Here is a 13,584-nt window from a genome sequence, read left to right on the forward strand (position 1 = left end):
TGTGTGTGTGTATGTGTGTATATGTTTGTGTGTGTGTTTGTGTGTGTGTGTGTGTGTGTGTGTGTGTGTGTGTAGGAGGAGAGGTATAAGTTCCTATCTGGGAGTGTAGGCACACACAAGCCATGGCACATTAGTATAGGTCAGAGAACACCAGGTTCCTTGAAACAGGTAACACGATGGTGCCACCAACCAACTTCAGTTCCAGCAACATCAGTCCACACAATACTGACACCTTCTGTATCTTCCAGTATTCTGGACTTGTTTTATGAAAACAGATAACACAGAGAGTGCTGATACTAGCAAAAAAAAAAAAAAAAAAAAGGAATTACTCCTGCCAAAAATATTTTGCCTTATAGACTCAAGCTCCTCTACTCTGTGTTACTGTGGGGACATCAGCGCATGTGAAAAGCTGGCAGTAGGTCAACACAACCTATACTTGAAACATGAGTTTATTAAAACAGGGATGAGCAACTCAGTAACCAAACCCCACTTAGGGATTGACTGGGGAAACGAAAATTTAGTGTTTGAAATGCAATTTTACTATATCTATTAATGTTCAATTACTGCACATAGAAAAACTATGTGCTTATGGGTTTTTTTTAAATCTATAGCCAGCATGTTGATGCATGCCTGTCATCATATCTGAGGTTACAAACTGAAGCAGGAGAGTTCAAGACCAAATGGGGAGTCTGAGACCAGCTGAAACTGCCTAAAAAACAAACAAAAAATGTAAACTATCCCAGACTAGCTTTAGTGCTATATGAGTTGAAAGTCCTTTTAAGGTATCTAACGTTCAGCTCTCAATGATTAGTGCTTGCTCACTTCCAGGAAACTTGCACAACTCCAGTGCTCACCCGAGGCATTTCCAATATGCCATGCGGGGTACGTTCCCTGTGATGGTCAGCACTGTGCCAAAGTCACAGAATCTAGAATAGCTGGAAGAAAAGTCTCTGGGCAGGTCTGTAAAAGATGGAGATTAGGTTGGTCTCCAGGCTTGCCTTTAAGAGATTATCTAGATGAGGTTAACTGAAGTAGGAAGGACCATCCTGAATGCATTCCATGGGCTGGCGACCCAGACTGCATAAAACAAAGAGCCTAGGTGTGCACAAGCATCCTTCTCTCTCTGCTTCCTGAATGTTGATGCAATGTGCTGGTCAGCTGCCTCCTGCTTCCTGTTCCCATGCCGCTCGAGCCATTATAGACTGTACTCTCATATCATGATCCTTTCCTTCCTTAAACTGCCCTCATCCACCATTTTGTCAGCACCACAAGCCAAGTAACTAATCTGTCACCTAAATTAAACTAGGTATGAACTGAATGCTGTGGCTCACTCCTGTAAGCCTAGCACTCTGGAGTCTGAGGAAAAAGCGCTAGTACAAGTTCAGGGATAGCTTGGGATACGTGAAGCAAGGCCTGATACAGACGCTGGTGCCATAATACAAATCCCACAAAGTTGTGGGGTTGTCTAATTGGATTTAAGGCCCTGTGATGGTTATTCCTGGTTGTCAACTTGTCTACATCTGGAATGAACTACAGTCCAGAAATGGAGGGCACAACTGTAAAAGATTGTTTTGCTTGGCTTGAAGAGGGTGAATTCACTTTTAGTCACAGACCTTTGAGGTAGGAAGACACACGTCTTTCATCAGGATCTGGAGGCAAGAAGGCACACCTTTAATCTGGACCATGTCCTCTGCTGGCATTTTACACAAAGACAGAGAAGAAGGGAGACTTTTGCTCTTTGTCTGCTTTCCCTTGCCTTGCTAATACACCCAGTCCTTCACTGGCACTAGAGTCCACTTCTTGCCAACATCTACTGAAGACCAGCCAAGACAGTCAGCCTTGCGGACTGAGCAACTACCGAGTGCTTGGACTTTCCACTCGCAGTCAGCCATTAATAGATTAGCTGGACTGCATCCTGTCAAGGGTTCAATAAATTCCATATACACAGGGAGTAGGGGGAGAGAAGAAGGGAGAAGAGGACCAAAATATAGAATACTCGACAAAACCTCCTTTTTTTCTGCAGTACTCTCAATGGGTCAATGGGTTGAGGCCACACACTTCAAACAAACAAACAACAACAACAAAAAAAAAAACCAACAATGACAAAAACCTTTAGGGGCCGGAGAGATGTCTCAGCTGTTAAGAGCACTTGCTTCTCTTCCGGAAGACCAGAGTTCAATCCCTAGCACCGGAAGGCAAGCGGCTAACAACTGAGGGCATTCACATCCACGTTGCAGACACATGCAGACACACACAAATATGCATAAATAAAAATGTTAAGATACATTGATCTTTAAAAGAAAAAAACTGGCAGACAGTGGTGGTGCACGCCTTTAATTCCAGCACTTGGGAGGCAGAGGCAGGCGGATTTCTGAGTTCAAGGCCAGCCTGGTCTACAGATTAAGTTCCAAGACAGCCAGGGCTATACAGAGAAACCCTGTCTCAAAAGAAAAAGAAAAAGAAAAAAAGAAAAAGAAAAGGGAAAAACTGTAAGAATGTATTTCCTTAGGCTAACCGGGACACCCTCAAACTCCACGGCCCTGGCTGTTCTGTACTTCATATAATGTGCCTGAAAAACTCATTTGCACCCACTCCTGCTGCTCACTTCTCCCGCTGATGCAAATTGTCTACTTAACTGCTACTGTCACCCATCCGAAGTGACACCTCCATTCTTGCCCAGATACCCTAAGAGCCCACTCACACATCTATCTTTAAAATGGCCGTGTTTACAGCAACCCATATGTCATCATTCACAAAGCAACTGTTACCACCCTCTTGACTAAGGCATTGGCAGGCACACGTCCTGGAAAGGACTGGGGACCCACAAAGAAGGATGTCTTGGACTCAGAGGGAGTCTTACCGGCAGGGCTGTCTGGAACGCAGTATTTTTACCCTCCTTATACCCCACGATACTGCGTTGTTTTATAAGCAAGGCTTGCCTGCTGAGTTCCTCACTCTATTTAGTTGCTACTGGTCCTATTTCTATGGTAAGTATACCTCGCTGTGAGGTAGAAGCTCGCCTGCTGCATGAGCTCCCTGCTCGACCCAGCACTGTGTGGACCACTTACGGTCTCGCAGTGTAATATGCACCGGGTCACTGTACAATTACGGATCCTTATCAAGGCTCCTGCTACAGAGCGAACTGCAATGCACTCTGCCCTTTGACCTTAAAGGAAAAGTCTTTCCACATACTCATGGATTTGCTGAAAGCATATTAAGTAACAGACTGGAGGGACGGTGAAGGAGTAAATGCCGACTATACTGGAAGAAACAGTTCTGGGAGAGGAAAAGGCGAGTGTTACAGAAGGGAGGCTTTTGACAAGGAGAAAGAAAAAACGGGGGGGGGGGGCCCCCGGGGGGGGGGGGGCAGGGAAGGGGAAAGAGTCTAGAACTGACAGAGGCTACTGGTTCCTTTGCCTGCTTACACCTCTGATCTTACTTCTCCCTTCAGAGACCATCAGCTAATTATGGAAGGAAGGGCAACAAAATCGAGAAAGTGATCCGGGAAAGCAACTCAAGACAGAGCCCTCCCCCTCCCCCTTCCCTGTTTTCCTCTGCCTTCCCAGGTGACACCCCTACCCCTCTAGCCACTCCCAAAGAACAAACAGTAGTTACAAGACGAGGCAGGCAGCACTGGAGGATGGGAGACGGAACAGTAAACAAAGTGTGGTGCTTCCACTCCTGGGGAGGTGGAAGCCCAGAGTGGGGACTGGAGCAAAAGTCTCCAGGACAGGACTTTCCCAAGAACAGAGGGGACCTTCGGCCAGAGTCCCTTTCTTTTCTTTCCTTAGTTTGCCTACCCCTTCCCAGTCAATTTTCTTCTCCCCTTTTTCTCCTTCAGTCACCCAAAGATGAGAATATAGTCAGGTGCCATGATGTTCTGGCCCAGGTCAGGCTGCATAGTCTATGGTGGTCCCAGAGGATGACAATGGAGCAGAAAGATTTTCCTCTGGTCTAGGAACACAGAAGCTGTCATAATACACTAGTGTACATAATCCTCATGGAGCCTGTGTAAAGAAAGCAATGACGCTGCCAGGCCCATTTAAAAAACTTATTACATAGAGCATATAATACGTGATATTAACAAATGACTTCCTGGTTTATGAATTCAGTTTGCTTCTTATCATATTTAGAATTTTCTCTACTTAGAGAAAAGTTTACTATAAAACATGTTTACCCAGGGTTTGGCTGATAGTTGTAAGTAAAATGCCCACCCTGCAAGCAAACAGATCTGAATTCAATCTCCGGAACCTATATTTAAAAAGCTATGCATAGGCTGGGTGGTGGTGGCACAGGTCTTTAATCCCAGGACTCAGAAGGCAGAGAAATAGGAGAATCTCTGAGTTCAAGGCCAGCCTGGTATATGGAGCAAGTTCCAAGGCAGCCAGGGCTCAAAAACCAAAAAGAAAAAGTAGTAGTAGTAGCAGCACCAGCAGTAGTAGTAATGATGATGATGATAATAATAATAATAATAATAATAATAATAACAATAATAAATAACAACAATAATAAAAAGCTAAGCATGGTGATACATGGTTGTAATCCTAGCACTGAGGAGATGAAGACAGATGAATCACTGGGCCTCACTACCTAGCCAGCCTAACCTACCTGGTGAGTTCTAAGACAGAGGGATGTAGCCAAGCAATGAAGTATATCACTGAGGTTTTTCTCTAGCTTCCACATACACAAGCAACCGCATGTATACATGTGCACACACGTATGCACATGTACATGCCTGTGCGCACATATCTACCATGTTTTTTCAACTGCATCAAAAGCTCTGAATGACTGACATCATATCTCTATGACATTCCCAATGACAAAGTGCACAGCAATACATTCCTTAGAACGTATTTCTCAGCGTTGGGCACATGACTGACGTTCCCAATGAGCACAGGACTGTAGGGAGAGAAGGGGAAAAAATAACCCTAGAGACTGACAGAGAACCCCTGCCTCTTGTCTGCATTTGGGTAGCTGTGCATCCAGACTCTGCCTTCCTGTATTGTTATCCTTTTATTATTCTTCTCTCTCAGGTTCTCGCCACCCCAAATGAAAAGCTAACACTTGTACAACACTACCTCGACTGCCACAGGCTTCCCAGTCTTCAAAACATTTGTATCTCAGTCCTCACATGTCTCCACAGAGCAACCTATCAGCAGGAGAAGCAGGTGCCATCCTTAGTGTACGCATTGTGAGGAGACTGCACCGAAAAACGGGAGTGTGAACACATCAAAGGGTAGGAGAACGTCCCAGGAAGGCTCTCCAGAGCGTGGCTGCCATTCACCCCCTCGATTTGGCCACACACACCGTCATGTCCCTTTTGAGTGTGTCCTCAGTCAGGCTGTAAAGGCTTCTGAAAATCAAAGAGGACCCTTTTCTGATAGGTTCTGGGAGACGCTCACTGCTTCTCACTCCTGTACCCACAGGTGAGCCTATCAGGCTCCAAGGGATAGGTCCTAACAAAGAGCCCTGGCTAAACACAGTTGTCACCAAGAACAACAGAAAGACATGGGTGTGCAACAGAGACTTGTGTAATCAGGTTAATAAGAACAGGAGAGAATGTAACCCGGAGAGGGAAGGGGGGAGGGTAACCAGACTATAGCATATGCATGTACAAAACTGTCAAAGAAAAAAATTAAAGGATTTTTTTTAAATGAGTTTAACTCAGCCTCTTGTACCCTCACCCCCAAGCACCTCCCCTCCCATCTCCTGCCCTGCTTGAAGCAGATCTCTGAGTCTCTAAAGGTCCTGGACTTTCTCACTGAAGAAATGAAACCTGGTTGGCTTGCAGTGTTGGAAACAGAGGCCACAGCTTATACCCTCCAAGGTATACTGACTGCTTCCTTGTCCGTTGGCATCATAGCAGAGTTTAACTCGCACCCTGCTCCCCCTCCTCCCACACATAGTTTTTCTACAATTACACACTCACAGGTAGCTGGCACTGAGAAGAGTTGCTACTAGCTATGGCTGAAGAACGCTTTCTCCAGTGAAAGTAACAAGACCCAAGGAGACTGCGTCCCAGGAGGTATGTACAGGAGGGAAGCATTTGGGGTGACACAGATCTAAGGTGGAATCCCAGCTCTGCCCCTGACCAGCTAGAATTCAAACTCGTCATCAAAAGTATTCTAGCTGTCCTTCCTACATCTATACATGAGAGTACTGACAGCAAATGCCTCCCTGTGGGTGACTGAAAAGATACAGAAAGCTGGCCAAGTAATAGCATTGACTAGGCCTGCGGAGTGTCACGTATGGATTACTTCCGTTAATTTCTTATTCTGGGAGATGGGAGGGAGGGCTTACGTGAACCCATTTACAGTTGTCATTCTTGGCTTAGGAATACAAAGACTGGAAGCTTCAATTACCTTCTACACGCCAGTTTCTGCCACTAAATGCCTTACTGTGAGCCCCCTTTTATTTTCAATTTTTAAAATAGGAAAACTACTCTCATCATGTTGAAATGAACGGAGCCTGGTGTGTCCCGACTGGTACACTCACACTATGTGCACGTCTCTGCACGCCTGTTCCACACAGATCATTTGATGAAGCTGATCTGTGCTCCAACATGAAAGGATTCCATAGAAAAAGTAAACAACGATCCTGCAACTAAGCAAGTATTTATATAAACAGCTCAAGCCCTTAACTGTATACATACACAAAAGTCTACCAAATGATGTAGAATTAGATGTATGTGTGTGTGTATGTATGTATGTATGTATGTATGTATATATGTATATACACACACATATAGTAGCATATACTTTTCTAAGGTTGAAATTTTTTAAACAAAATTGTTCTCAAATTCTTATTTTAAAATTTACGTTTTCATTTCTCAAATACTACACTCTGTCCCCAGAAAGGTGTCCTCAATCACAGGATGAGTGTGATTTAAAAGCATTTTGCTCTTTAAATTATCAATAGGTGAGTGCCAAGGACTCCCTCCCTAGTCCTGCCTTCTACCACACTGAAGAGACTTAGAGGTATGAGGAATAATTAGTTCAGCAGCAGAGCAGTGACTTAGCAGGTGTGAGGTCCTGGGTCTAACCTGCATCACCACCAAAGAGGGAAGGGCGTATCCCAGCTCCTTCCATCCACTGAGTTTTAGGATGACACCTGCATGATTCACAGAGTAGATATCAAGGGGGTAAATAAAATACGAAATTAATATCTGCAACAAATGCCCATGGGCAGGGGTGGGGGGAGAATCTTACCTTTTCTTTCAGTTGGGCCATTCTGAAATGTTCTCAGGCAAATAACCTCATTAGATAGTGTTCTTAAATCAAGGATGAGTTATTACAGATTCTCGCCCCCATCTATTCAGAGATGTCAGTTCCAGTGACAGTATCTGTACTGGACATTCGGAAATTCACAGGAGTTTTGTGTCTGGATCACGCTTGGTCCACTCTATGTATTTAATCAGTGACCGCTGACCACACCCTCAGACACAGACACGATCATTTCATTCCAAAGCCTGGTACTTCTGAGTTATGGTGGCTTATCTGCCGATTCCTGTGAATTTTACCATTCTACCTACCTCCCACCACAGGCCCATCTAAATGTTCTCAACAAAACATGCACTGATCTTGCCTTTGTCCCAGCACAGAACTGAGTTAGAAAGTTCTCCACAGGCACCTGCTGGATCCTGGGACACCAAACAGTCTAGGGACAATCTTAGTCCTTCCACGTCTACATAGAGCAAGCAAGCTGTGTCGCTTTCTCCAAGACCCTTCCTTCAGGTCCCTTCTTGCTGGCGTTGTCACGAAATGCCATAGACAACAGTATGTCTACCAGTGTCCGCCAGCCTCCCCAAACTCAAGTCACAGTATGGGAGGCGGGAAATCTTTCTCCCCTCCAAATGGTTTCTTCTGTCGACAGAATTTTCTATTTGGCACCTTGTGACATAAGCAGCCATCTCCTCATGAAATTCCTGCCCTAGCTTACGAAATCATACCAGGTAATTTAGCCAGTTGAAGGGGTAGGGAGGGCTGGAATAACTTCTCAACACAAACAAAGACATAAATGGACTGGTTGGCCCATGGCAAATCTCTGTGGGCAACCAGGACTGACTGAATCAGCAGCAGGATGAGAAGTCACTCACTCCAAGGGCTAACTTGTCAATTACCCCAAGGGCTGACTTGTCAGTCACGCCAAGGGCTGACTTTAGAAATGGGTGCTTGGCTACTGCCACAAAATACCACAGACTGGACAGCATCAATGGAACAAGGCTAAGGTCTGGGAATGGGTTTTTCTCATGCTTCTCCACTTAGCGTGTGGTCAGCCATCTTGCCCGTGTGTCTTTACGTGCCATGACCTCTTCCATTAAGGACACCAGTCACATGTGTGGCTTCTCATTTTACCCACTTTCACCACCACTGGAAGGGTCCTATCCTAACACAGAGCAACGTTCTGAGGTATTTGGAGTTAGTACTTCCCCACTGAAAGCCACATTCTGAGGTATTTGGAGTTAGCACTTCCCCACAGAGAGACACATTCTGAGGTACTTGGAGTTAGTACTTACCCACAGAGAGACACATTCTGAGGTACTTGGAGTTAGTACTTCCTTGCACAGAGCCATGTTCTGAGGTACTTGCAGTCAGTACTTCCACAAGAGGAGGTGTGAGTGACACAACCCCCAACCTCTACAGACAACATTTAAGGGAGGCAAAGGAGTACAGCTGCGGCCATGAAGGAATTAGAGCATAGCTGCCATTTTCAGAGGGAAGGAAATGTGGCCTATGGTCCCAGATCTAGGTTTCAACCTCTTATGCTCTACCTGTTCTAAAGCCTTACTGATCCTCCCAGCCTGGCCATATCCCACTGTGGTCCTTGTTTGCTCTCATGCTTGAAACCTAGTCCTAGGTCACTGTCCCCATGGCTTGCCGAGTTCATATTCACTTCCTGTCAGTGAGCCTCCCTTCTGTCCCTCCCCCTGCCCATCCCCCATTCACAGGATTAACACTTCACTGCTCAGATCTCCATTCAAAGGCCTCTTCTTGGATGAAGCTTCTGAGGACCTCGAATATAAGCAAGTTTACTTTTATCCTGAACTCAAAGCCCTTCTCTCCCCTCTTGCTGCCTCTCTGGAATAGAAGTTACCATGTTTATAACACCCCTGCACTGCTGTAATGCTGTTAATCTCGCCTGTGAGATGGACCTCACACTCTGAAGTTCAGGAGCAGAATCTGTAAGTGGCCTCACCGTCATCAGCCAGCCTGCAGTTTACTGGAAGAATGCAATCTGGCCCAGAACAGCAACACCCAAAAACCCTCAACTCAGAAGCCTAGTTCGTGGCTAGCCTGAGCTACATAGCAAGATCATCTAATAAATAAGTAAAGAAGATGACAAACCCAAACGAACTATAGAAAGCAGAAATTATTCTCCTAGAGGGTTACAATCTTATAGAAATTACTTAAACATTTTATTTTCTGCATCATTTCTATGTGTATGTATATACATATATGTATATACATATACATATACATATATAGACACATTCATTAGATAATGTATATAATCTTATATAATCAATAGATATCTATTCTGTAGATATATAAATATATAAATAAAACATATAGATACATATTTATTAGATAATATATATAATCAAGCAAATATATAACAGCTGTAATTGGCCAGATATATAGTTTTTATCCACTGAAACAATATCTAGTCACCCCCTCCCTGGGGTTCATTCACCTGCTTGGCACTGGCCAAAATGCATGGGGAATTCTTTTTGCTTGAACTAAAGAAACAGCAGAGCTCATGGTGACTCCAGTCCAACAGGAAGGGACCCCTTTCCTCCTCATCCTAAGCAGGAAACACTAAAGTTCTGGGAATAAGATGTGGATCGCACATTGGAAATGTTTGAATCTGCTGGTAGCACTGAACCCACCTCGGCTAGAAACATGAGGAGGCCACATGGGTACAATCTAACACGGAGCAACACTGGTGAGCTGAAGCAAGTTCCACATGGTCTCACTCTCAGCTTTCCACATGTGGCCACAGGCTGGTTGAGGCGCTTAGCTGTGTCAGAGCATCTAAGCAAAGAGAATGAGCCCTGGTGAGTTACTGTAGTCACTCACCTCCGGGAAGTATCCAGAGGGGCACATTACAACCTCCACACGGTGTGCGATACAAATTTCTAACTTTGTCAAGCAGCAGGTTCTGGGAGCACATTTACCTTTCAGGTGCTCCCTCTCTATACATGAAGCCTGGGCTGCTGTGAATACTTAACCCGGAAAAAAATCATTTTTTAATAATGATGATGTCATTTACTCGGACTCAGACTGAACACTTCTGCCTGTCTGTTTTTCTCCACCCTCCACAAAGTCCCCAAGTCTTTTATACAAACTAATAAGGCTCAAGTTCAACTGATCCTCTTTGCAAAGCATCTGTAATATGTCAAAGAAAAGCAGGAAGCAAACTAGGAATCATAGAAACCAGAAAAATAATATCGACATGATCGAAATCTCCAAATAGCCAAGAAAAGTAAATGCCCATCTTGGAAGCTTGGCCAGCAGGCAAAGGAGCAGGGCCTTTTACTTTCCTTGTCAATACCTACATCAGAAAGAAGATTTAAAATCAAATGGGCTTGATTGAACCTCTCCTTAAATTCCTTTATCAGCAATCAGACATTCATAGCATTCCTCCCAACAGGTAAGGCAACAACTGGGAAACGAATTCATAGCCAGAAGCCACTCTCTCCAGGTCTAATTAACAAGAAAAAAAACTCTCCAAAGATGCAAATCTACCTTCCCTGTCCATTAGGGCAAGCAGACCTGGCTCTGGGTCTCAGAAATGATTAACCCCATCACTGGTTATGAGACTAAAATATTCATTAGCCCATATATACTAATCAAGGTACCAGTAAATGTGGTACGATACAAGAAGTCTAATGATATTTTCAGACAAGCCTTCCCAAAGCCAGGGTAATTCATGCCTATAATCCCATACTTGGTAAACCAAGGTGGGAGCACGAGTCTGAGGCTAGCCTGAGATCTATAGTGAATTCCAGGCTAGCCCAGGCTACAGGAAGAAAAGAAAGGAAGGAAGCCATCCAAGGCCAATTTTTAATATCTATACATTAATCATGCATCATATATATGAATCTAAAGAAACCCGGGAGCCTAATGATAAAGCTGCTTTCTAGTAATCCAAACAGTACCAGTGATTAAGACACTTTATGTATTTTACGTCTAGTGATGTAAGTATTTTTATCATTTATGTCATTTGCAATGACGAGCTGATAGCCACAGCTCAGACTATACAGTACCATCCTAGTGGGTAGCTATTTATTAAATGAAAGCAATCAGTTTTAGGTTCTAACTATAAATATTTGAGAAAAAAAAATCTCAGCCAGCTTTAAAATGTTCTTTAAAACGACTGAGAGCTGGAGAGCTAGCTGAGTAGTTAACAACATTGGCTGCTCTTGCAGAAGACTGGGCTTCAGCTCCCAGCACCCACATGATGCCTCACAGCAATTCCTAACTCCAGTTCTGGGAAATCTGATTCCTTCTTCTGACTTTTATCGGCATCGGGCACGTAGGTGGTGCAAATATACACATGTGCAGGCAAAACACTTAGACAAATAACAATTTTTAAAATCTAAAACAATAACAATTTTAAGAGACTATAAAGATCTATTCACTTAGCCAGGCAGTGGTGGCACACGCCACCACTTTAATCCCAGCATTTGGGAGGCAGAGGCTGGCGGATTTCTGAGTTTGAGGCCAGCCTGGTCTACAGAGTGAGTTCCAGGACAGCCAGGGCTATACAGAGAAGCCCTGTCTTGAAAAACAAACAGACAAAAAAATCCATTCACTTGCCAAATATATGGCCAATTATCAAAATTGCATCTTCCAACCAAAACAGAATGACTTCTGTTGTCCAGATATCAAAGACCATGTCTCATTTCATGAAAAACAACAAAAGCACATCATACCAGGAAACGACCAAGGGAAACATAATTCCTATTCATTAAGAATTTTCATTTACTAAATTGAATTGTAGTAAAGGTAGAAATATTTAACTTCACCTAAATTATTTCTGCCAAAACCAAGGAGAAAAAAAATCATTTTGATGGAGTATTTCATTTCACTCCCTACAGAGCCCAGCGTATAGCTAGATGTAATAGTGTACTCCTATGTGACATTCTGTTGCTACAGCAACGAAGCTGCTACCTGTGGCCATGATTTGTTAAAAAATCCTCCAACCATATTCTGTACTGTGCATTCACAAAACCACCAGAATGGATCTAAGCAGCATAAAAATTAAGGCTTGCTTTGTTACCTATGATTTACACATATACATACTTACTATATATACTTGTACATGTACACACACACACACACACAGGATTCTCTCAGGACCATTAAAAGGGTGAGACCATACCAAATTTTCCTTTTAATGAACATTTGATACCTAGTTCCTAAAACATATCCTACCAGACAATAGAGACTATAAGAGAAGATCTTAAACAAGATTTATTATGTCGGATACAGTCTTATTTCAAGAGAAAATAAGGTTCTGAGGTTGAATCTATCTGCCCAGGTAGGTGTGGCTTCTTTGAGCTGATTTGGAAAATAAGCTAATACAGAAAAGCTGTGGTCGATCATCACCACCTGTGTTCACCCAACTGCCTCCCTTACAAGCTACTCACCCTCACTGGGGGGCTCCAGGCTTGCACTCGAGGCTGCTGTCCACACTGGGAGCTCTGCAGATCTTTTGAGCCACAGTTAACCACAGTGCTGCCCTGTGCCCTTAATGCGTTTGTGCAGGTGGTCCCACCGCCCCCACCAGGGCCGGGTTTCCAAGGCCTCTGCTTGATACCATCCAGAAGTCTGACCAGTAGGATGTTACTGGGGAGCTCGTCAACCCCAGAGCCAACAAGAGTCCTGCATTCAGGACATCTGAGTTCATTCCGGGAACCCACAATCCCCAGCAAACATCGTTTGCAAAACGTATGCTGGCAAGGTAGGACCTTTGCAGAAGCATCCAAACGTTCTAGACACACGGGGCACTCCAGAAGGTCCAGCAAGGCAGACTCATCCATCTTGAGAGACTTTAGTGAGAAAACGGCTTCAAAACGTTCATAGTTGTGCGCAGCCCTTAAAGTGATTCATGTAACATCCATTTCAGACTTTGCTCTGGAGTTATGGGGAGAGAGGGGAGGAAAGAGAAAAATGACTGTTGTTATCTGGGGGAAAAGTTCACAGTGGAGCCAAGAACCAAAAAGTACACAAAAGTGCTTCCTCTGCATAGTCCAGCTTGGCTTTGGAATGTGGTTTCTGAGCTCCAAAGTCAACAATTAAAAACAAAACAGGCTTCTTAAACGAGTCCCCATTAATCCCTGAAGATATCTAGAACCTCACTGGGCAGAAATAACTAGCAAGCAATAAACAGGGTTTACGAAAAAGCAATAAAGGACTGATATTGGCTGCCTAATGAAATCCTCAACTTACTGGAGAACCTAAGCAAAATCGACTGAAAGTTCCCTCTATCTAAAACAATACTTTTAAATGCAACGACCTTCCCAAATTTTAAGCCACCGTTATCATTTAAGAAGCCTTGCCTTGGGTGATCCTTGTG

General features: G+C 43.9%; 1 protein-coding gene across 1 annotated transcript in view; it reads right to left on the bottom strand.

Moving 5' to 3' along the window:
- Sh3rf1 (SH3 domain containing ring finger 1) overlaps positions 1 to 13,142 on the bottom strand; it is a 162,584-nt gene extending 149,442 nt beyond the window's left edge. Inside the window, exon 1 of the mRNA XM_028757740.1 lies at positions 12,656 to 13,142. Within this exon, the coding sequence (XP_028613573.1) occupies positions 12,656 to 13,048 (393 nt within the window). The 5' untranslated portion in view covers positions 13,049 to 13,142. The remainder of the gene's footprint in view (positions 1 to 12,655) is intronic.
- Between the last annotated feature and the right edge of the window lie 442 nt (positions 13,143 to 13,584).

Source organism: Grammomys surdaster, unplaced genomic scaffold (genome assembly GCF_004785775.1).
Source record: "Grammomys surdaster isolate TR1022 unplaced genomic scaffold, NIH_TR_1.0 126182, whole genome shotgun sequence".
Lineage (NCBI taxonomy): Eukaryota > Metazoa > Chordata > Mammalia > Rodentia > Muridae > Grammomys > Grammomys surdaster.